The sequence below is a fragment of the Conger conger genome, chromosome 4 (genome assembly GCF_963514075.1).
Source record: "Conger conger chromosome 4, fConCon1.1, whole genome shotgun sequence".
Classification (NCBI taxonomy): Eukaryota; Metazoa; Chordata; class Actinopteri; order Anguilliformes; family Congridae; genus Conger; species Conger conger.
Genome location: NC_083763.1, coordinates 74,558,792 through 74,581,291, shown reverse-complemented (window position 1 = coordinate 74,581,291; position 22,500 = coordinate 74,558,792). Strand labels below are relative to the sequence as shown.

At 48.8% G+C, this 22,500-nt stretch overlaps 1 protein-coding gene across 1 annotated transcript in view; it reads left to right on the top strand.

Moving 5' to 3' along the window:
• The window catches only part of LOC133126722 (RNA-binding Raly-like protein), a 194,086-nt gene that overhangs the window by 76,238 nt on the left and 95,348 nt on the right, over positions 1-22,500 (top strand). The window contains 1 exon segment of the mRNA XM_061239058.1: positions 19,949-20,222. Coding sequence (XP_061095042.1) covers positions 19,967-20,222 — 256 coding nt within the window. The 5' untranslated portion in view covers positions 19,949-19,966.

Below are 22,500 nucleotides of genomic sequence, written 5' to 3'. Positions count from 1 at the left end.
ATACACAGCAGGGTCTGTCTTTACCCAGAATGCATTTCACCCCCCCCCCACAGTCATTCTTCCTGACAGCTCCATCAGATTCAGGCAAATGTCAACCACCCCCTCACCCCTCACCCCCCCACACACAGACTGACTGCAGGTCTGAAAATTTCCAGGAAGGTGTGGGCAGAAACCACTTTTACAACAGTAATACACACACACACACACACATGTGCGCACACACGGTCATGCACAAAACACAGACACACACTCAGGCATACACACACACACACATGCACACATACGCAGCCCACATTCACTGATTTGACACACGCGAGCCTGACACATATGAAACCTGCATGTAATCGCAGAAACACCCAGATGAGAAGGCTGAGCATGGCCTGGCTGCTTCACAGTGTGAGAGAGCCAAGGAAACGTACTCGCAGTAATGCATTATTAATTAAGGGTTTTCAGTGTCGGAGTAGGAATGATTGTGTCCGACGGGTGTTCAGGCTGATTTATGCTTCGTTAACAGAGTGTCTGCGAAGTGTTCAGGGATGGAAAAAACGGTGAGATGTTTTTCACGTCGTGCCGACGCCTTGAGCGTTTTTCCGACAGGTGTCCTGCTCCTGCAGAGCTCAGTGAGGTCACAGACTCCGGGGCAGAAGAGTCACGCCGTCGTGATTAGTTGACTAAAAAGGACGACATAAGTTTGCTGATGACACCAGCTTACTAGGGTAGTTGTTTAAGGAACGGCAATGTTTCTGTTTACGTAGCTAGCTAGCGAAGTGGACGGTTGCTATAGTGACAATGCGTGCGGTCGTCGAACCGCGAGAACTCACGGGCGTCCTGCAAACGGAACCGAACCCCTCACTCTGCGACACTGCTGATACCGTATGTGTCGCCTGCGTGTCTGCTGACCACCCTCAGCCCTGGGCCGGTTTGGGTTCAATAATAAACGGTGGGGCCCATCCGCACACTGGACCGGTGCGGGCTAAACCCACGGCACCCCGGGCTGTACCACACACCGCTCACCCTTATCCACCGTCCGTGAACCTCTCCCCCACAGCGAGGAGGAGAAGGAAGAGAGGGACAGAGAAAAGGAGGGAGAGACAGAGAGAAAAAGGAGGGAAGGAGAGATTAAATAAGCGAAAGAGAAAGAAAAGGACAGAAAGAAAGAGAGAGAAAAGGATAGAAAGAGAGAGAGAGAAGAATAATCGAACAAACCACGAACTGGGTAACACAGCTGTACAATCTCAATCAAACATACGGTTGGAGAGAGAAAAGGGAAGGAGATCAAGCCAGGAAAACACACACAGAAAAGGAGGGAAGGAGGGAGAGAAACAGATGAGAAAAGAGAGGGTAGCAGTGGGTCAGGGCTTGGTGGGGGCAGTATAGCAGGGCAGGTGGGGGCAGTATAGCAGGGCAGGTGGGGGCAGTATAGCAGGGCAGGTGGGGGCAGTATAGCAGGGCAGGTGGGGGCAGTATAGCAGGGCAGGTGGGGGCAGTATAGCAGGGCAGGTGGGGGCAGTATAGCAGGGCAGGTGGGGGCAGTATAGCAGGGCAGGTGGGGGCAGTTGGGCCGGTAAAGCACGCCTGCTGTTATTCACTGCAGAGTTAATGGCTGTGGAACCTTCCGGACTGGGGCTGTAATGTGAGGTCATGGTGCGGGATTACACACTGACTGATCACTCACACACTCACTCACACACTCACACACACACTCACACACACACACACACACATTACACTGACTGATCACTCACACACTCTCTCACACACTCACACACTCACTCACACACACACACACACACATTACACTGACTGATCACTCACACACTCTCTCACACACTCACACACTCACTCACACACACACTCACACACTCACACACACACTCACATTACTCACTCAGTCGGTCCTTGCTTCCCCCCCCCCCCACCCCAATTGCTCAATTGGGTGTTTCCGGGCTGGACGTAAAAGCTGAATATGAGAGGTCTTCCTCTGACTCTACCTGTGTGAGCAGAGCTGTAGTCTGTGTGGGCAGAGCTGTAGTCTGCAGTGTGAAAAGGAACAGCTCATGACATCGCGTGGTTCGGAGACCTGTCTCCCTCTCCCGAATCGTCACGCGGTTCTCGTGGCTACGGTTGCTGATAATTGGCCTTTCCAAATTTAGAGCGGGAACTGGACAGTCTCGGCCCACATCGGGTGCCAAATTTATATATTAATAAAAAATGAATATGGAAAGATCAAAAAAAAAGTTAATGGTAGATGGTGCCAGCCACCCAACAGTTTGTGGCGTAACACCATTTAAATGTGTTTCTCTCTCGCTCAGTACGACTGGATGAAGCACACAGGCTTTTCTGGCCGCCATTAACCCAGGGGCGAGAAAGCGCTACGTAGCGCTGAATTTAAAAAGCGTTTTAAAATCCGTGCCTTTCTCGGGCCCGGGAGCCCAATTAAATTGTGTCCTCTTGTCAGCAGACGCAGACGGCCCAAAAAAAGGGAGAGAGAAAAAAAAAAACATAAACGTAAAATAAAGAAATGAATAAAAGCTAAATGGGATGTCGAAACGCTCTCTCCCACCTTCAGCCCTGTGATGATAATGCGCCTGGATGTCTGTGTTTGTGCATTTAGAGAAAAGTGCACACGCCGTATTGCATTTTTTTTTTTTAATAGGAACGGCGCATGGCGTCTGGAGAAGTAATGAAGTGGTTTCCGTGGGGACAGCGGCCGCTGTCGCGTTCTCGGCGGACCGTGACAAAGGCGCCATGACTCTGAACCGCGGGTCTTTGTGTGGTTAACAAGGAGGAAAAAAAACAAAAAAACCTGCTCTTTTCTTTTTCGGCCATTCTTTCGAGAGACCGTTGCAGACTTATCACTGCACTGGCGGAGAGAGCACGGGACCATTTAATGACCCCAGTGAGTGAGGACCTCAGCTTAACGTCTCGCCTGAAGGATGGCCTCTCCTGCAGTACAGTGTCCCCATCACTGCACTGGGGGTCATTGAGGGAAGATCACCCCCTACTGACCCAGCAGAATACCACCATCTACATTGTTATCTCAGGAGGTCTACCGTCCATTCCATTCCCCTTAAATGTTCCTTCTAGGACCTAGAAGTGGAAGCAAGGAACTCCCAATCTTTCCTTTGAGCAAGGAAACATGAGCACATCCTTCGCGGAACTATTTTCCTCAGAAAGCGTGACATATAAATTATCGTCCTGCGGATCCACTTGACCCCATCTGCCACGTCTGTAGCTGACGTGGCTTCCAACTGACGTTTGAAGGAGCGAGGACCTTCCGTTTGCCTGATTCACGTTTTCTCAATTTCCCCGTCTTCACCTCTTGCTGTTTCTCGACTCTTTTTCTGGCCTCTCCTGATGGGCGGAGCTAGGAGCAAGAAAAGGAGCAAGAGAAAGGAAAAAAAGTGGTAAAAGTGGTAAAAAACTCTTTTGGAAAGAGTCGGAGTCTCAGGTAGTGTTAGCATGCAAGTCCTTGCTAAAGACTTTGCGAAAGGGGCAGCTGTGTTGGAAAGCACATAGTCCTCCTCCATGTTGTCTGTGTACTGGCTGGAGATACAAGGAGAACACACAACCCTCTGTGTCAGTGGACTGCATATCAATGCAGGGTGTGAGGAGACCGGTCTGCCCGGAGCTTCCAAATGCCAGACATGAGAAATGTGTGATCCTACAGTGTTTTATGCTTTTTGGCAGCGTTCTGTGTAATATAATTTATTAATTATCATGTTCCCCTACAGTATTCAGCCTTGTTCCACTGTTTGGCAGGATATTGTAAGGTACAATATATAATATAGCCAATCGTAAACCACGAGTGGATACTTTTTCCTGGCAAGAGAAAATACAGTATCCTGCTTTTGTGAATCTGCACAGCTTGTCAAAATAGTTTACTGTTGGCTGTTCTATCTGCAAAAGGTCAAATGGTCGTGTTGATTCCCCTCCGACAGAAACAGTTTCAGACGGCAACAGTTCGAAAATCTTCCATTCGCTGTGAACGGCCGTGCTATGCGTTGCAGAAGATCACAACATTGGCATGGGAGGTAATTGAGTTAATGCTTGTGAATGTGGGTGAGTTTGTGACTGTAGATGCGTTTATGATCGTGACAACAAATATGTTCACGACTGTGATATTGAATGACTGCAAGTATTAATGTGAATGTGTTTTTGATTTTGAATGTGGTTTTGTACCCTTTTTGGCTCGTGGGAGGAAATTACCTCAGAGCTTTTTGTAAATGATCGATATGTTCCTTTTTTTTGGGTAGGAGGGGGGGTGCTGATGCTTTTAGGGACCCCTCTCGGGGGGGTTTACGGGACCAGCCCTGCAGACTGACGCAGTGAGGGAGGAGCTGTGGCCTTTCAAGCGGTTTAAAAAAATATACAAATAATTACAATCCGCTGTTCAGAATAATTCCAGAAAATCCCATGCCAAGCATAATCAATCCAGAAAATTCCATGCCAAGCATAATCATTCCAGAAAATTCCATGCCAATCATAATCATTCCAGAAAATCCCATGCCAAGCATAATCATTCCAGAAAATTCCATGCCAATCATAATCATTCCAGAAAATTCCATGCCAAGCATAATCATTCCAGAAAATACCATGCCAAGCTTAATCAATCCAGAAAATCCCATGCCAAGCATAATCATTCCAGAAAATTCCATGCCAAGCATAATCAATCCAGAAAATTCCATGCCAAGCATAATCAATCCAGAAAATTCCATGCCAAGCATAATCATTCCAGAAAATTCCATGCCAAGCATAATCAATCCAGAAAATTCCATGCCAAGCATAATCATTCCAGAAAATTATTTGGCAATCACAAGTGTTTACGTCCTTTGCTCTTCTGTGTGTAGAGGTGGCTCGAGATTTACTTTGTGTAGAGGCCGTATAATCAACATAGAAGGGCCGCCATTTTAAAAACGTGCGTGGAAATGCACATTTGCATTTACGGATATCTCATCTCATATCGCTTCCCTTTTTGCGCATTATGTCCCATTGTGGCACTGGCAATTATCTTTATGACAAATGCACCAATTCTTTGCCGAGCGTTTTGCTGCAGTCATTGTCACTGTTTGAGTCATTATCGCAGGGTTATGATCGCGGGCGTCACCGAGGTGTTATGACAGTGGACATAAGACACCGTGTGCTGTTGTGTCTCGCTCCGACAGGCGTTGAGAAACACCCACAAACTTCACTGCACGCTGCCAAAACAAGTGCAATGGCGCCAGCAAAACCTGGGCCTGCATCAACTACCTGAAGACAGTCGCATTGGCTTGGCAGCGTGTTTATAAAAAAATGTTCACTTCATTATCCCTTTGAAGAGTAGGTTTTCTTTTGGAATGTTTTTGTTGTTGTAAAGTCTGGAACTCAATCGCATTCCATTGCCAGTAGTGATTGTTACATCACAGTTAAGAACACTGTGAGCACATATACTCAGTGAGCACTTTTAGGTATTTATTCGACTTATTTGTCAGACTTATCGGTCTTCGGCTGCTGTTGCCTATCCACTTAGCGGTTTGATGCGTTGTGTGTTCAGAGATGCTCTTCTGCATACCACTGTTGTAATGTGTTGTAATCTATTTGCGTTACTGTCACCTTCCTGTCAGCTCTGGCCATTCTCTTCTGACGTCTCTCATTAACAACACATTTCTGTCTGCAGAACTGCTGCTCACAGGGTGTTTTTTGTTGTTCGCACCATTCTCTGCAAACTCTAGAGACTGTTGTGCATGAAAATCCCAGGAGATCAGCAGTTTCTGAGATACTCAAACCACCCTGTCTGCCACCGACAATTATTCCACGGTCAAAGTAACTTAGATCAAAATCTTTCCCCATTCTGATGGTTGATGTGAACATTTCCTGAAGCTCCTGACCCGTATCTATGTGACTGTATGTATCGCACTGCTGCCACGCAATTGGCTGATTAGATAGTTGCATGAATAAGTAGTAAAAATTCACCTAATAAAGTGCTCGATGAGTGTACAGTTTCAGTGAATTGTGACCGCACATCCTAAAGGTCAAAATGTTCAGTGTTACCTCAGTGCCGCGAGTAAGCAATAATGTCCATCCATCCATCCATTATCTTAACCTGCTTATCCTGAACAGGGTCACAGGGGGGCTGGAGCCTATTCCAGCATACATTGGGCGAAAGGCAGGAATACACCCTGGACAGGTCGCCAGTCCATCGCAGGGCGCACACACCATTCACTCACACACTCATACCTACGGGCAATTTAGACTCTCCAATCAGCCTGACCTGCATGTCTTTGGACTGTGGGAGGAAACCGGAGTACCCGGAGGAAACCCACGCAGACACGGGGAGAACATGCAAACTCTGCACAGAGAGGCCCCGGCCAACGGGGATTAAAACCCAGGACCCTCTTGCTGTGAGGCGGCAGTGCTACCCACTGTACCATCCGTGCTGCCATAAGCCGTAATGTGATGAGTAAACATAACCCCTCATGACCCACATTACCCACACTCATTTGGGCCATAACAGCGCGTGTGCTGATGGGAGACAGCGCATGGAGCTGAATGCATCTGTGTGTTTTCTGTGAGGTTGGGCTGAATGTGTCGGTGTGTTTTCTGTGAGGTTGGGCTGAATGCGTCGGTGTGTTTTCTGTGAGGTTGGGCTGAATGTGTCGGTGTGTTTTCTGTGAGGTTAGGCTGAATGTGTCTGTGTGTTTTCTGTGAGGTGGGGCTGAATGTGTCGGTGTGTTTTCTGTGAGGTTGGGCTGAATGTGTCGGTGTGTTTTCTGTGAGGTTGGGCTGAATGTGTTGGTGTGTTTTCTGTGAGGTTGGGCTGAATGTGTTGGTGTGTTTTCTGTGAGGTTGTGCTGAATGTGTTGGTGTGTTTTCTGTGAGGTTGGGCTGAATGTGTTGGTGTGTTTTCTGTGAGGTTGGGCTGAATGTGTTGGTGTGTTTTCTGTGAGGTTGGGCTGAATGTGTTGGTGTGTTTTCTGTGAGGTTGGGCTGAATGTGTTGGTGTGTTTTCTGTGAGGTTGCGCTGAATGTGTCGGTGTGTTTTCTGTGAGGTTGGGCTGAATGTGTCGGTGTGTTTTCTGTGAGGTTGCACTCGGCTGAGCTGTATTTTCAGCGCGGCTTAATCAGGCTAACGAAGAGGAGGGCGAGAGTGGGGAGAAAACGAGATGCAATTTGTCCCCATTAAAGACGTTTTTCTCTTTTTTTTAACGCGGCACCTGCGATGTAAACGAGCATTCTAATGGGATTTTCAGCGGGGAAAGCTAAATCTGCGCGCATTGATTAGAAAACAGCACGCCGTTAAATACATTTAAAAAACGGGCCGCAGTCTGGTATTATGGTGAAAGAACTGGCCTTGCGGTTGGCAAGGCCAGTTCTTTCAGAAGGTTGCAGGTTTGATTCCTGAGTAGGACACTGCCGCTGTAGCCTTCTGTAAGGTACTTAACCTGCTTCGCTTCAGTGGAAATCCAGCCGTGTGCGTGGATCTATTGTAAAAATGGCAAAATGCTGTACAAGTTGCTCTGGATAAGATGTAATGCAATGTAATGCAATGTAATGGTTCTGGACTAGTTCTGGACCAGCTCTGCTTGGCACCACCAATATTGACAGTTAAAACACATACACACACACACACACGTACACACACACACACACATACACACACACACACACATACACACACACACACACACACACATACACACATAAAGGCACACACACTCACACAGACATACACACTCACACAGACACACAGCACACAAACTCACACATACACACATAGCACACATACATATACACTCTCACACACACAGCACACAAACTCACACATACACACACACATACACACTCACACACACACACACATACACACTCACACACACAGCACACAAACTCACACATACACACACACACACACACTCACACACACTCACACATACACACATACACAATACACACTCACACACACAGCACACAAACTCACGCATACACACATAGCACACACACGTACGCACTCACACACACACTCACACACACACACTGTGTGGTATCTGCTCTATCCCGGGTGTGTCTCACATAGAGATTTGGGGGTTTTTGGTCAGGGTGGGGGTACCGGGCCCTAATGGAGACGGATGGTTTGTGTGGTGACAGTGTGCAGCTCCACGCTGCGTTGCGTCTTCCCCCCGTCAGCTAATGGCCGAGATTAGCAGGCAAAAAAAAATAAAAATAGAGAGAATTAAGCTTGTCGGCGACCGGGGAAAAGGCCTCGTCTCCCCAGCATTCACGGAGTCGAAGAAGCCCTTCCTTTTGGGCAATTAGATGAACTGACACAACCTGCGCAGAGAACATTACACCCGCCCTCCCCCCTCTCCTACTTCCACTGGGGATGAAGCCGTCCCCATTGAGAGATGGCCCAATTTAATTACACCTTAATTTGATTAATGCTCAAGGCACTGCACGAGAAACCGGTGACTTCACAAAGAGATGGAGATCAGAGGGGATGGGAGAACAAGAAAGGCAAATTAAGAGAGAGAGCGAGAGAGAGAGAGAGAGAGATGGGGGGTTGAGACAGCGTGATATTTATGGAGAAAGAGAATTAGAGAGAGGAAGAGTGAGATGGAGAGAGAGAGGATGTGAGAGAAAAGGGGAGAGAGAGAAAAAGAGAGGGAAAGATAGAGCAAGAGAGAGAGAAAAGGGATTGGGAGGTGGGTGTGGGGGAGGTTCAGGGAGGTGGTGTGCAGGGCAGGTTTGGGGAGGTGGGGTGCAGGGCAGGTTTGGGGAGGTGGGGTGCAGGGCAGGTTTGGAGAGGTGGGGTGCAGGGCAGGTTTGGAGAGGTGGTGTGCAGGGCAGGTTTGGAGAGGTGGGGTGCAGGGCAGGTTTGGGGAGGTGGTGTGCAGGGCAGGTTTGGAGAGGTGGGGTGCAGGGCAGGTTTGGGGAGGTGGGGTGCAGGGCAGGTTTGGAGAGGTGGTGTGCAGGGCAGGTTTGGAGAGGTGGGGTGCAGGGCAGGTTTGGAGAGGTGGTGTGCAGGGCAGGTTTGGAGAGGTGGTGTGCAGGGCAGGTTTGGAGAGGTGGGGTGCAGAGCAGGTTTGGGGAGGTGGGGTGCAGGGCAGGTTTGGGGAGGTGGGGTGCAGGGCAGGTTTGGGGAGGTGGGGTGCAGGGCAGGTTTGGGGACATGGGGTGTGGGGGAGGTTCAGGCAGGTTGGGTGTGGGGCAGGTTCAGGCAGGTGGGGTGTAGGGCAGGTTCAGGCAGGTGGGGTGTGGGGGAGTCAAAGTGCAGCACGACGTTTCGGGCAAAGCTCTGTTGCCTCTATGGCAACGAGACGCCAAGAGTGCTCTTCACATTAGTGAAAGGAATGAGGCCGCCCAGTGCGTTTAAAGCGTGTTTATGACAGTGACACAGCGTTCCATGCTCCGGCCTGGCCGTCCAATCGGCGGCGTGCGATGAAGTCAACGTCGTTCACGACAGCGCGATCCCGGAGACGCGAGACGCTGAGAGCAGACGTGGTGCGGCGAGCGTCTCGGTCGGAAACATGTCCTTTCTGTCATACAACACTCGTGTGAGGGGTTCAACGTCTGCACCCTGTGCCAGCCTGGGCCCTCCTTTCGGCCGTCTCCTGCAACGACACGCTCACACACCTTAATTATCCCCGTCGTCTATCGATTTATTTATTTTCCATTTCACTGGGTGCATGATCTGGATTCTCCGCAATTTAGAATTTTAATTGAATTGAACGTGTTTTGCTTTCATCTTCACTAACACAGCTTGCCAGGCACAGAAGTGAACAAACTCATTCATGTCCAAAGTTAATGCACCGATATTGATTTTGTTTTTCCACTCATATACTGTAATTGAATTTAGGGGAAAATGATAGAATGGCGCTCATGGATTGAGTGGAGGGCCTTGTCACCATCTCACCGAAGTGAAGGTGACAGTTAAGCGGAGGATGAGAGGGCCTATTTGTTCAATAAAATAAATCAAGTAAAACAATCAGCTGGCAGCATTAGCTTGTCAGGGCGTGGCCTTTAACGGACTACAGGAGTGCAGAATCGACAGACAGCCCGTCCCCCGCACTCTCAGTCTCTCTGAAAGACTCGGCGATGCTCCCCAACCCTCACATTACGTTCAGAGGTTGTGACCGCGTTTATGTTTGACCCCAACGGTTTCTATGAATGCCAAATTGTTGCAAAACTCAAATTCTGACACTTTGAGTGTCGCCTCCTTATTGTCTCCCAGGTGATTAGCCTTTTATCCGTGAATATATCACTTCACTAAAATCTCATTTTAGTGAAGTGAAGGTTTGGCACCTGTATGGGAAAGTGCCAGCAGAATTATCCAGAAAGAAATCTGAGAAAAAGTTTTTCTGACATTTTGTACAGTTACAGAGGGTCAAAATAAGCCCACGCAACACATGCAAAGTTGGTACAGGACTTCTGAAACCACAGCATTATTGCAGTTTATCGCAAGTTCACACCAAAATAGAAAATGTAAAAAATCATGCGGTATCAAGATGAAGAAAATATGAACTGGTTTTAAAGAGATGTCAAACACTGAATGGGGTCAAATTGACCCCAAACATAACAGGAGGGTTACGTAAAGGCCCACTTGTTTTACCAAGCGGGCTCCACGCTCTGTGCTTCCTCTGATGCCGTCAGCTTTCTACTCCCATGTCTGCCTGTAGCGTTACTCTGAGGGGAACCTGGGTAAAGCCACCACATCCAGTCCACTCCCAAACTCCAGACCCGCAGGGGGAAATGGAGCAATTGGCACCAACCATTTGGCAAAGGCACCAACCAGCTCGTCAGGAGCCATCGGGGGTTAGGCGTCTTGCTCAGGTACATTTCGACACGCCCAGGGCGGGGGATCGAACCGGCAACCCAGACGACTGCCAGACGACTGCCCTTACCGCCTGAGCCAATGTTGCCTCCTTACCCAGAGTACTACATGATCTATCCATCCCCATAGTTTTGCCGAGGTTTGAGGGGTGTTCTGGATATCCGCTGCAGCTCACCCCGACACGATGGACTTCCTCGGGCCCATGCACCGCCCCTTTAAGCCGGGCGAAGGCTTCAGACCCAATAAACCGGCTGACCTGAGTAAGCTGCGTAATTAGCTGCTTTAACAGATCGATTCCCGCGCTACTGTAGCGCTGAGTAACAATAAAAGGCAGCAGACCCTGTGGCTCTCCGGCGCCGGAGCGGAGGATGTCTGAATTAACTGTGCACGAATGCGGTGTGCAGCGCTTTGTTCCAGCGTCCTTTGGTCCGCCTCAACTCACCTCGCCCTCCAGAAGAGGCTCATTTCACATGGAGTCCATGGAAAGAGTGCAGCCGCTTGCAAGCATCCGCGGTGCAACGAACCATCCTTTTTAAGAGTGTGTTTGTATGAGAGAGAGGGAGTGTGTGTGTGTGTGTGTGTGTGTGTGTGTGTTTGTATGAGAGAGAGGGAGTGTGCGTGTGTATGTGTGTGTTTGTATGAGTGAGGTGTGTGCCTGTGTGTGTGTTTGTATGAGAGAGAGGGAGTGTGTGTGTGTTTGTGAGTGTGTACATGTGTGTGTGTTTGTATGAGAGAGAGGGAGTGTGTGTGTGTTTGTGAGTTTGTACATGTGTGTGTGTTTGTATGAGAGAGAGGGAGTGTGTGTGTGTTTGTGAGTGTGTACATGTGTGTGTGTTTGTATGAGAGAGAGGGAGTGTGCGTTTGTGTGTGTGTGTGTGTGTGTGTGTGTACATGCCTGTGTGTTTGTATGAGAGAGAGGGAGTGTGCGTGTGTATGTGTGTGTTTGTACGAGTGAGGTGTGTGCCTGTGTGTGTGTTTGTATGAGAGAGAGGGAGTGTGTGTGTGTTTGTGATTGTGTACATGTGTGTGTGTTTGTATGAGAGAGAGGGAGTGTGCGTTTGTGTGTGTGTGTGTGTGTGTGTACATGCCTGTGTGTTTGTATGAGAGAGAGGGAGTGTGTGTGTTTGTGAGTGTGTGTGTGTGTGTGTTTGTGAGTGTGTGTGTGTGTGTTTGTGAGTGTGTGCGTGTGTGTGTGTTTGTGAGTGTGTGTGTGTGTGTTTGTGAGTGTGTGCGTGTGTGTGTGTTTGTGAGTGTGTGTGTGTCTGTGACACGTGAAGTGACCTTCACTCTGCTAACACATTAGCCGTGCGAGTACAGAATGGAGGTTGCTCCGTCAGGTGACCCCAATAAGCAGCCTGCGGTCTCTATCCCGCCAGAACCTCCGACCCCCGCCAACCGCCTTCTGAGGGTGAGCGGCCCGCTTCTGTTTGTCTGTAAATATGCAAAGCCTCTCCCGAGGCAGTCTGTTAAAGAGAAGGAGACGAAGGAAAAGCGGAGGTATCGATCGCACGAGCGGCGCTCCTGAGAGGGGAGCGTGACCGCAGGTGCTCCGCACGGCTCCCATCCGTTACCGAGGCGACCCCCCGCTCCCATCCGTTACCGAGGCGACCCCCGGGAATATACCCCCAGAGCGGGGTCACCAAATCGGCTTTATGGACACTGCGAATATGAAATATGGGGGGAGAGAGAGAGAGAGAGAGAGAGAGAAAGATGAGAGAGAGATGGAGAGAGAGGGAGAGATGGAAAGAGAGGGAGAGATGGTGGGAGAGAGGGAGATAGAGGAAGGGAGAGATAGAGATGGAGAGAGATGGAGAGAGAGATAGAGAGAGAGAGATCGAGAGGGAGAGATGGAGAGAGAGGGAGAGAGATGGCGAGAGAGAGAGATGGAGAGAGAGAGGGAGAGAGATGAGTCATTGAATGAGGGAGAGATGGAGAGATAGAGAGGGAGAGATGGAGAGAGAGAGGGAGAGAGAGGGAGAGAGATGAGTCATTGAACGAGGGAGAGAGATGGAGGGAGAGATGGAGTGGGAGAGATGGAGAGAGAGGGAGAGAGATGGCGAGAGAGAGAGATGGAGAGAGAGAGAGGGAGAGAGATGAGTCATTGAACGAGGGAGAGATGGAGAGATAGAGAGGGAGAGATGGAGAGAGAGAGGGAGAGAGAGGGAGAGAGATGAGTCATTGAACGAGGGAGAGATGGAGAGATAGAGAGGGAGAGATGGAGAGAGAGAGGGAGAGAGAGGGAGAGAGCTGAGTTATTGAACGAGGGAGAGAGATGGAGGGAGAGATGGAGAGACAGAGAGGGAGAGATGGAGAGAGGGAGAGAGCTGAGTTATTGAACGAGGGAGAGAGATGGAGGGAGAGATGGAGAGAGAGACAGAGAGGGAGAGATGGAGAGAGGGAGAGAGCTGAGTTATTGAACGAGGGAGGCAGTTCATTGCGTCTCTGCGGATGTTGTGAACGTTCTCACCTCCTGTCCTCTGACATCGTGAGCCCGTGGGCCCTAGATTACCGCTATCGGCTCGTTACGGCTGTCCTCCGGCCGGGATGGGGGCAGCCGGGGGCAGCAGGGGGATCAGGTGTTCTTCTTTTAGATGGCCATGGATCAGGGTGATAAAATATCAAGGCCAGAGGGGCACGACCAATGTGGAAGACGGTTTAATCAACCAAAACAGCCAAGGGGGGGGTTTGCCAAAACAGCCAGACCGAGAAGTGCCCTTTCCACAGAGGATTTACAGAGCCCTGGCCTTTGGATGACTTTCAGGACAGTAAATATTCTTTGGACAGAGGGGCCTTGTGTATTTTTTTATTTCAATCAATCAATCAATCAGTCAGTCAATCGATCATGGGCCTCAGGAACCTGGATACAGGCACCAAGGCTACGCTAGCATCTGCTAATCCTAATATGTGCTGGTGACGCAACAGTCGTGACGGAGTTACGTGCGACGGGTTAGAGATTTTCTCGAGGTCGGTTTCGAACCCCCGGCCTCTCGCTCGCCCAAAGGCTCAGAAGAGAAACGACTCGCCAGCCAGCGAGAGAGGAAGGCTCCCTGCGCCGCCGGCGACGACATCATTTTGAATTTGGTTGTGTCACCAGAGTGTCGTCACGGTAACCTGCCGGGAGGCTTCGCTCTGCGTGATTCGCTAGCTGACCAGCCGAGTAAAACGCCCGCTACACTTGTTCTATTAATGATGTCACTCTCCTCTTTCTGCAAGGCTGTCCTACTTACACTGCTCGGTAATTTGTTTTGCCACTAACGGTATACTGTAATTTGTTTTACGTTATTCACTCACGTGCACGGTTGCGTGGCTACTGAAGCAGTTCAGATCGGGCCAACGCGGTCTGCTAGGGACTGGAACATCGAACCTTGCGGTTACGTGCCTGCAGAGGTTCTGTACCCACAATGCTCCACTGCCGTACAGAGTTGAGGAGGGAACTCTTTCCTGGTTAGGGTGGGAGGCTCAGTACCCATAATGCTCCAGTGCAGGAGACAGCAGCCTGGGCTGATGGAGATTAATGGGGCATGTGAAGCTGTAAACCCACAGGGGCACGTCCTCATCTTGGGCCAGCCTTGTAGGACTCACGCTCTGTGGTGGATTCTCCCTCTATGGTGGATTCTTGCTCTGTGGTGGACTCTCACTCTATGGTGGATTCTTACTCTGTGGTGGATGTTGCTCTGTGGTAGATTTTCTGTGGTGCATTCTTACTCTGTGGTGGATACTGCTCTGTGGTAGATTCTCTGTGGTGGATTTTGCTCTGTGGTGGATATCGCTCTGTGGAGGATTCTTGCTCTGTGGTGGACTCTCACTCTATGGTGGATTGTCACTCTATGGTGGATTCTTGCTCTGTGGTGGACTCTCACTCTATGGTGGATTGTCACTCTATGGTGGATTCTTACTCTGTGGTAGATGTCACTCACTCCCGTAATGGCAGCTGAGTCGGTCGCTCCACTTGATTTCCCTGGACTGTTCACAGTCCGCGCGGGAGAGCGCAGCTTCATCTGCCATCAGTGTGCGTCAGTGCCCACCGCCATCAGAAACCTTTCCAGAGGGGTTCTCTGATGTGGAGCAGAGGCTAATTGGACAGGATGTCGGGCCCTGTAACGTCTGACCCGGGGCTGGTATCGAGGGAGGGAGAGAGCGAGAGAGGGAGCGAGAGACAGTGCAGAAGGGAGAGAGAGAGAGGTTTACGGAGGGGTTGGGATGGGAAGTTGAAAGATGGGAAGATGTTGATTGACAGCTTTCCGATTGCGCTTCTCTCGGGCAGCCTTGAAGAGCCACCAATGGCGCGTCTCAGACCTCGGACTCATGAAATAAAGAATAAGCCATAAATCCTGAGTGGCTGCGTTAACCCTGTTAGCATTCAGTGCAGGGCCCAGCTCAGCAGGCTCCAGCAGGCTAGATGGATGGATGGATAAATAGATTCTTCATTGCCCTTGGAGGGTATTTCCTTCACACATTCAAAGTAGATCAGCAAGAGAATCTATTGAAACCACATAATGTACAGTGACATCTCATTTAAAATGCATTAGAAACATACCAAAAAACTATCAATAAAAATAAGAGATACGTTTTTTTTGGTCATTAACATGGTTAAGGAGCTGAATGCCATTTTGGGATAAAGAGACGTGATTGTCCTTATGTGTTCTTGTTACCAAGGCATTTGTTAGCAGGAATATACACTCTAAAAAAGCAACTCTAAAAAAAGCATGTAGAACCCCCTGTGGTAGTGAAAGTTCCCAGATTTAATCCTTTAAAGCTCTTGAACTAGATAGGGTTACTCTGTGGAGACGAAGAGGAACCATTTGGAACCCTTTATTCTGAGAATGTGAGTCTTTGTTCCTCAGGGCCGAGAACTGCTGGTTTTCCACCGTCCCTTTATCTGGGAGTCAGGAGTCAATATAATCTAGCCAGTGGCACTAATTGTTCAGTTACCTACCTGGGAGAAAATAAATCCAGGGCCGGATTTGGATTTGAGAACCAGATCTGAGCATCCATTGTGTAATGCAGGGTTGCCAAATGCTGTTTCTAGAGGTTCTACCATGTATGTTCTCACTCTTCAGGAACAGGGTTGGGCAGCCCTGCTCTAGCTGTTGAATGAGGCATGCTTTGTGAGGGTTGGAGTGAAAATCTACAGGACGGTAGATTGCCAGGAGCAGGGTTGGGCAGCCCTGGTGTAAAGGGTGGCTCAGTCAGTGTGCCTTTAACAGGCAGTCATCCTGTGGGGTAGTACCAGCTGGCTGGCACTCAGGACACTAAAGGGAGGGTCAGCTTTAGTACCACACCCTGATTGACACATTCCATGAATTTTATCTTTCATCCCACCAACCTCTTGTGTTGGACTCATTGAGTACAGTTGGTTGGGATATTGTCACAGACAGCAAAAGTAAAGTGACCACACTTAATGAGTGTGTGTACGTGTGTGTGTGTACGTGTGTGTGTGTGTGTGTGTGTGCCTGTGTATGCGTGTGAGTGCAGTAAACGTCCAGTTTGACTTGAGGGCACATTAACTCTGTGAGAGTTGATTCAACATGTTTGCCGGTTTCTGTCCTTTGTCTGGCTGTCAATGGCACTGTGCAGGTGGCTCATTCAAGATGATGGTGCACATTCCCACGTGTCCCGTAACTGCTGCATCCATCTTCAGAATGGATTAGCAGGGATCCGTAATTATAGGCCCCCGAATGTGTGGTGTTGTTTTCCTCCCACCAGGAGAGTATAGGGAACCGGCGTGGGCACATTTCGGAATTATGGGGCTAGCTTTAGAGGGCCACACTGGGACTGGGAGAGGGTGGGGGGTGGGGGTGGGGGGGGGGGGTTGAGTTGGAGTACAGTACTGTATCTGTGTGAAGTCTCTTCTTTGCTTTCCAAAAAAAGAAAACTAAGAGAAATATTGAAAGCCTTTTTTATGAGGTGCGCAAACATCTGAGGGAATTGTAAAGCTGTAGATATCTTTGTGCTTTGCCTCTGTGCGAGCTGAACCTGCTTAGAGTTACAGTCAAGGTTTTGTGGTTGGGTTATGTTTAGGGCAAGTGTTAAGGGTTAGGATTTGGGTCAGGATTAGTGCAAGGGTTAGGGCTAGGGCTAGGGTTAGGGTTATGTTTAGGTCTTGGGTTGGGGCTAGGGTTAGGATCAGGATTTGGGTTAGGGTTAGACATCATCATTGTCCCTCAAGGATTAGATCTTCCGGACCTTCACAATGCCCAAACCATAAGAGTGCTGGTCATCGATTGTCACAGAGACAGCTGTTGTGGTGATGCTACTGTCTCAACTCTGCCTTGCGTCTGTTTTCTTCAGCTCTTTGTAGGAACAGTAGCTGGATGTCTTTATCAGCGGTCTTTGAGCCAGGATCATGGGGTAATGGATTAGGGGTGGGGGGGGGTGGATATTAATGACCAATGTAGACTACCTCTGGGGTGTAGAGGCCAGGTGAATTACCTCCACCTCGTCCCAGGGAACAGCTGCAGGTAATGGGCCTGTTTCTGGTCCGTCTGAAGGAGATGGAGTGTTCAGTCAAACACACAGTCTGCTGGTGCTTAGCCCCCGCTGAGGGGGCGAGGGGGGGTGGGGGGTGGTTAACCTCTGAAGGCCTGAATCCTGCAGCTGATCACATAATTCTTCACTTCACATTTATTCCCCTGACTCCTGCTCTTCACCATAAACACACACAGACATGAGACCGTTTCTTCTGAGCTCGATGGGAGAACGAGGTTTCATCTCCCCCCGATGCAGAGCTGGAGAAATGTGGAGTTGCTTAGCAGCTGGGTGATCTGAACCAGTCAGGGTATTTTTTTAACTGCGGTCAGCAGTGCGAGTCTTTTGATCGGTTCTCACGACTCAGTGATTGACGGATTGGTTGTCATGACTCAGGATGAGTTAATGTGGCTCACACTGTGTTACTTCATGGTTGGAGATGATCTGATGTTGATAATGTAAATGCAGAATTTAAATGAAGCTAGACCTGGGCGATTCACAACGAGCGTTCAGCTATACTGGAGGAGCTGTAATTATGTTCACTGTAAGCAATTCCTTGTATCACAGTTTATATTTTTCACAGTAGTACACGACGGTGATGCGGTCTGTCACACTAAAGCACTGCCGATGTTCTTCACGGTCAAATGCTGTTTGTTGCATTGTGGGAAAAGTATCAAGAAGCTGGAAAACTAGCAATTTTTAAATCGTACTGCGTTTCCTTTTTTTTCATTTAATGCTTTACGCTGTGCGTTATCGAGAACAGCCACTTTCAAGGACAGAACATGCAGTGCCTGCACTGAAATACAAACTGTGGCAAAGGCTTCGGTTACCATCCAGAACACCTTCAACGTGACTCAGTGTCTGAGCAGTAGGTCATATTTAGAGTTACCCAGAGTGATGTACAATCGTGGAAAACATTGGCGTTAGTTTCAGGAATATAACTGTGTGATCAATACGTGTAGTTAGCTGAAATACAACCCAGCAATACTGAAAGTAAATACCATCCCTGGAGTAAAATCGAGCTATGACCAGCTTGAAATGCCAGCTACCAGTTGCCTCAAAACCTATGCTTCAGCTGGTCAAACCATGTTGGGGGGGCAAAGTCCCAGTGGAGAGGGCTGTTTCATTTGCGTCAGAAAACGGGGAGTCCTGTTCTCCCCACTGCAGTGGGCAGCTCATCCCCCCACCGGGGGATCAGAGCAGATAGATGGTTGGCATTTATATAGCGCCTTTATCCAAAGCGCTGTACAATTGATGCTTCTTATTCACTCATTCATACACACACTTGCACACCGACGGCGATTGGCTGCCATGCAAGGCACCGACCAACTCGTCAGGAGCATTTAGGGGTTAGGTGTCTTGCTCAGGGACACTTCGACACAGCCCGGGCGGGGGATCGAAGCGGCAACCCTCCGACTGCCTGACGACTGCTCTTACTGCCTGAGCCATGTCGCCACAGATAGGGGACGTGACCAAGAATGGCAGCAGATATTCCAGATTTAGACCACAGTTCTGCCGGCCGTGGGTATGAGTGTGTGAGTGAATGGTGTGTGTGCCCTGTGATAGACTGGTGACCTGTCCAGGGTGTATTCCTGCCTTTTGCCCAATGTATGCTGGGATAGGCTCCAGCCCCCCCACAACCTTGTTCAGGATAAGTGGGTTAAGATAATGAACGAATGAATGAATACCACAGTTCTGCCACTCTGCCGGTCTGCCTGTAGACACTGAATTAAATATAAGAATAGCACTACCTCTGAATACGGCTCGAATGTTCATTCCAGTTGTTTCTACCTGTTGCTTGTTTCTCAGTACAAAGGGAACCGCATTATACCCTGGGGGGAGACCACAGTCTAGTCTGATTATTGTGTCTTTGTTTGGTTAGTGCTGACTGAGAATTACACCATGTTACAGTAAGACATTTACAATATGCTCTCATCTAGAATAACAAAGGCTTATATTTTTATATACAGCTAGATATTTCACTGAAATAATGTTTTGCTATTATTATTATTATCATTAAAGTTAGTAATAATAAAGACACTTTTACCCAAAGCAACTTACAGTTCATGGGACTAAGCTGGAGCCAATCCCCTGGAGCTGTGTGGATCGTATTATGGCTACACCAGCCCTTGAACCACCCCAGTCATGTACCTTAGCCACTAGGCTACAGGCTGCCCCAGTCATGTACCTTAGCCACTAGGCTACAGGCTGCCCCAGTCATGTACCTTAGCCACTAGGCTACAGGCTGCCCCAGTCATGTACCTTAGCCACTAGGCTACAGGCTGACAATTATGTAACACTACACTTCCTATAGTACACAGGTGTGGTAGGTGTGGAGTTCAGGTGGAACACAGGTGTGGAGTTCAGGTGGAACACAGGTGTGGAGTTCAGGTGGAACACAGGTGTGGAGTTCAGGTGGAACACAGGTGTGGAGTTCAGGTGGAACACAGGTGTGGAGTTCAGGTGGAACACAGGTGTGGAGTTCAGGTGGAACACAGGTGTGGAGTTCAGGTGGAACACAGGTGTGTTGTGTTGCCGCCCGCCTGTGTCTGGGGCGACCGCGCCCGTGTTTCCTCCGCCCATGTAATCCGGCATTCCCGTCTCTCTCTCTCTCTCTCTCTCTCTCTCTCTCTCTCTCTCTCTCGCTCTCTCTCTCTCTCTCCCGTGTCCTAGGAAGGGCTTCGGAGGAGAATGACCGGTAAGAGTCAGACCAGCAACGTGACCAACAAGAACGACCCCAGGTCGCTCAACTCCAGAGTCTTCATCGGCAACCTCAACACGGCCATCGTCAAGAAGACGGACATCGAGGTCATCTTCGCCAAGTACGGGAAGATCGTGGGCTGCTCCGTGCACAAGGGCTTCGCCTTCGTGCAGTACCTGAGCGAACGGAACGCCCGGGCCGCCGTTTCCGGGGAGAACGCCCGCATCATCGCCGGGCAACCGCTCGGTGAGTTTTTAACGGTGTTTTAAATTTTTTTCTTATAAGACGTTTGGACGCTTTCTGCTGACTGCGCTCCCTCTCGCTCCACGGTTTTTGCCGTTGTTTTATTAATCCCGGGAAGCTTGCGGTAAATGGGGGCTTTCATGGCCTTGTTTCGTTGCCTTGTCCGGCTGATTTAATTCTGCTAAACATAAAAAACATAATGAAAGCACCCCATTAGCATGTAGGGCCAATTTACATATTGTGGGCTGTGAGTGTGTTGCGTTATGAGTCACACTCGATTAATTCTACTGCTAGCGATTTTGTATATAAATATGTGTGTGTGTGTGTGTGTGTGTGTGTGTGGGTGTGTGTGATGAGGTGGTCACACTCGATGCTTGTTACCCCTGGCGATTTTGTTTAGCAGTGCCGGAAATTTCTATAGAGGAACTCAAATGACTGTTATTAATTGGTTTAAGGAAGTGTAGGTCGAGGGTGGAAGTTTCTGGATGTTTGCCAGCGTGGGTTTCTGCTCTTTTCCTGTACTCATTTTCAGAGGCTGTTTGCATTTGACCTGAACAGGGTGGTATGGCTGCTTAATCTGAATGAAATCCTGCACGTTTTAAACATAAAGGTTTTTTTTTTTTTTAAAAGGTTCATTATCCTGGGATGCATTATTCACTTGACCACGAAGTCAAAGTTAAAGGTCATGAAGCTAAAGTATTTGTATTGTAATGTGTGGGTGTTTTTTTTTTGTTTTTTTGGAATCCATAAATACTGTATATATTTTTTTTTTTATAATGTTCACAGCAATGTCAGAGAACCCTCATTAGCCCTTTAAGGTGTGTGATCGCAAGGTTGTGATGAGAATCACTATCAGTAAGTGAACGTTTAAACACCGACGTAAAAATCACCGCAGTTCTAGAATTTGTGTTGAAAAAAACGTTACAGAAAACTCAACTCTCTGAATGTTTAATAGCAGACTCGGAGTGCTTCAGGAGGGGAACTTGTCAGGCTGACGAGCAGAGATACCAGCTGCAACCAGGAAGTAGGCAGAGCTGAGGTTTTATTTTCGTATTTCGACAGACAGAGTTCAATCACCGGCAAACAATCACAGCGATGGGCTCCTGTACAGAATAACAAGCCAAGGAGTTTACAGGACAGAGTCGGCGTTCAGAAATCAGAGGTCTACTTATCCGGAAGTGGGTCGATACACAGAGTAGACGGTCAGGAAACCGCTTGAGAGAACGCCGGTAACGCATAACAATAGCAAAGTAAAAGGGCGGGCATACAAGTATATATACACAGGTGAGCGAAACTGAAATGACCGTCAGGTGTGTGAGTGGAGGTGAGGGAGTTACACACAGGTGAAATAAACTGAAATGACCATCAGGTGTGTGAGTGGAGGTGAGGGAGTTACGCACAGGTGAAATGAACTGAAATGACCGTCAGGTCTGTGAGTGGAGGTGAGGGAGTTACACACAGGTGAAATAAACTGAAATGACCATCAGGTGTGTGAGTGGAGGTGAGGGAGTTACACACAGGTGAAATAAACTGAAATGACCATCAGGTGTGTGAGTGGAGGTGAGGGAGTTACACACAGGTGAAATAAACTGAAATGACCATCAGGTGTGTGAGTGGAGGTGAGGGAGTTACACACAGGTGAAATAAACTGAAATGACCATCAGGTGTGTGAGTGGAGGTGAGGGAGTTACACACAGGTGAAATGAATGAATGGAGTGAGGGGTACGGAGGGGGAGTTAGGACAAAACTAACAAACGCAAAACTAGAACACAACACGGGGTGTGACAATGGTAATGAATGAGGTGAGAACTTCCGAAAAGTGGTGATCTAAAACATTAATTGGGGGAAAAAACACAGAATGTGACAGATTTTTTCTGGAAGTGTCTATTCTGGGGGCGGGGGCAGCCTGTAGCGTAGTGGTTAAGGTACATGACTGGGACACGCTAGGTTGGTGGTTCTATTGCCGGTGTAGCCACAATAAGATCCCCACAGCCGTTGGGCCCCTGAGCAAGGCCCTTAACCCTGCATTGCTCCAGGGGAGGATTGTCTCCGGCTTAGTCTAATCAACTATATGCCGCTCTGGATAAGAGCTTCTGCCATTAATGTAATGTAAGCACTCCGAGTGTGAGGAGACAGCAGGTGTGTGGAATACAGTCCTCTGCTACCAAGTAACTCAAGTCTTCAAGGGGTATTTACACCAAACCTGGGTTGCGGGAAACATTTTTATTCATGAATCCACTCTTGGAGTTTGTGACATGTGATGAAACACAGGCCCTTGCAC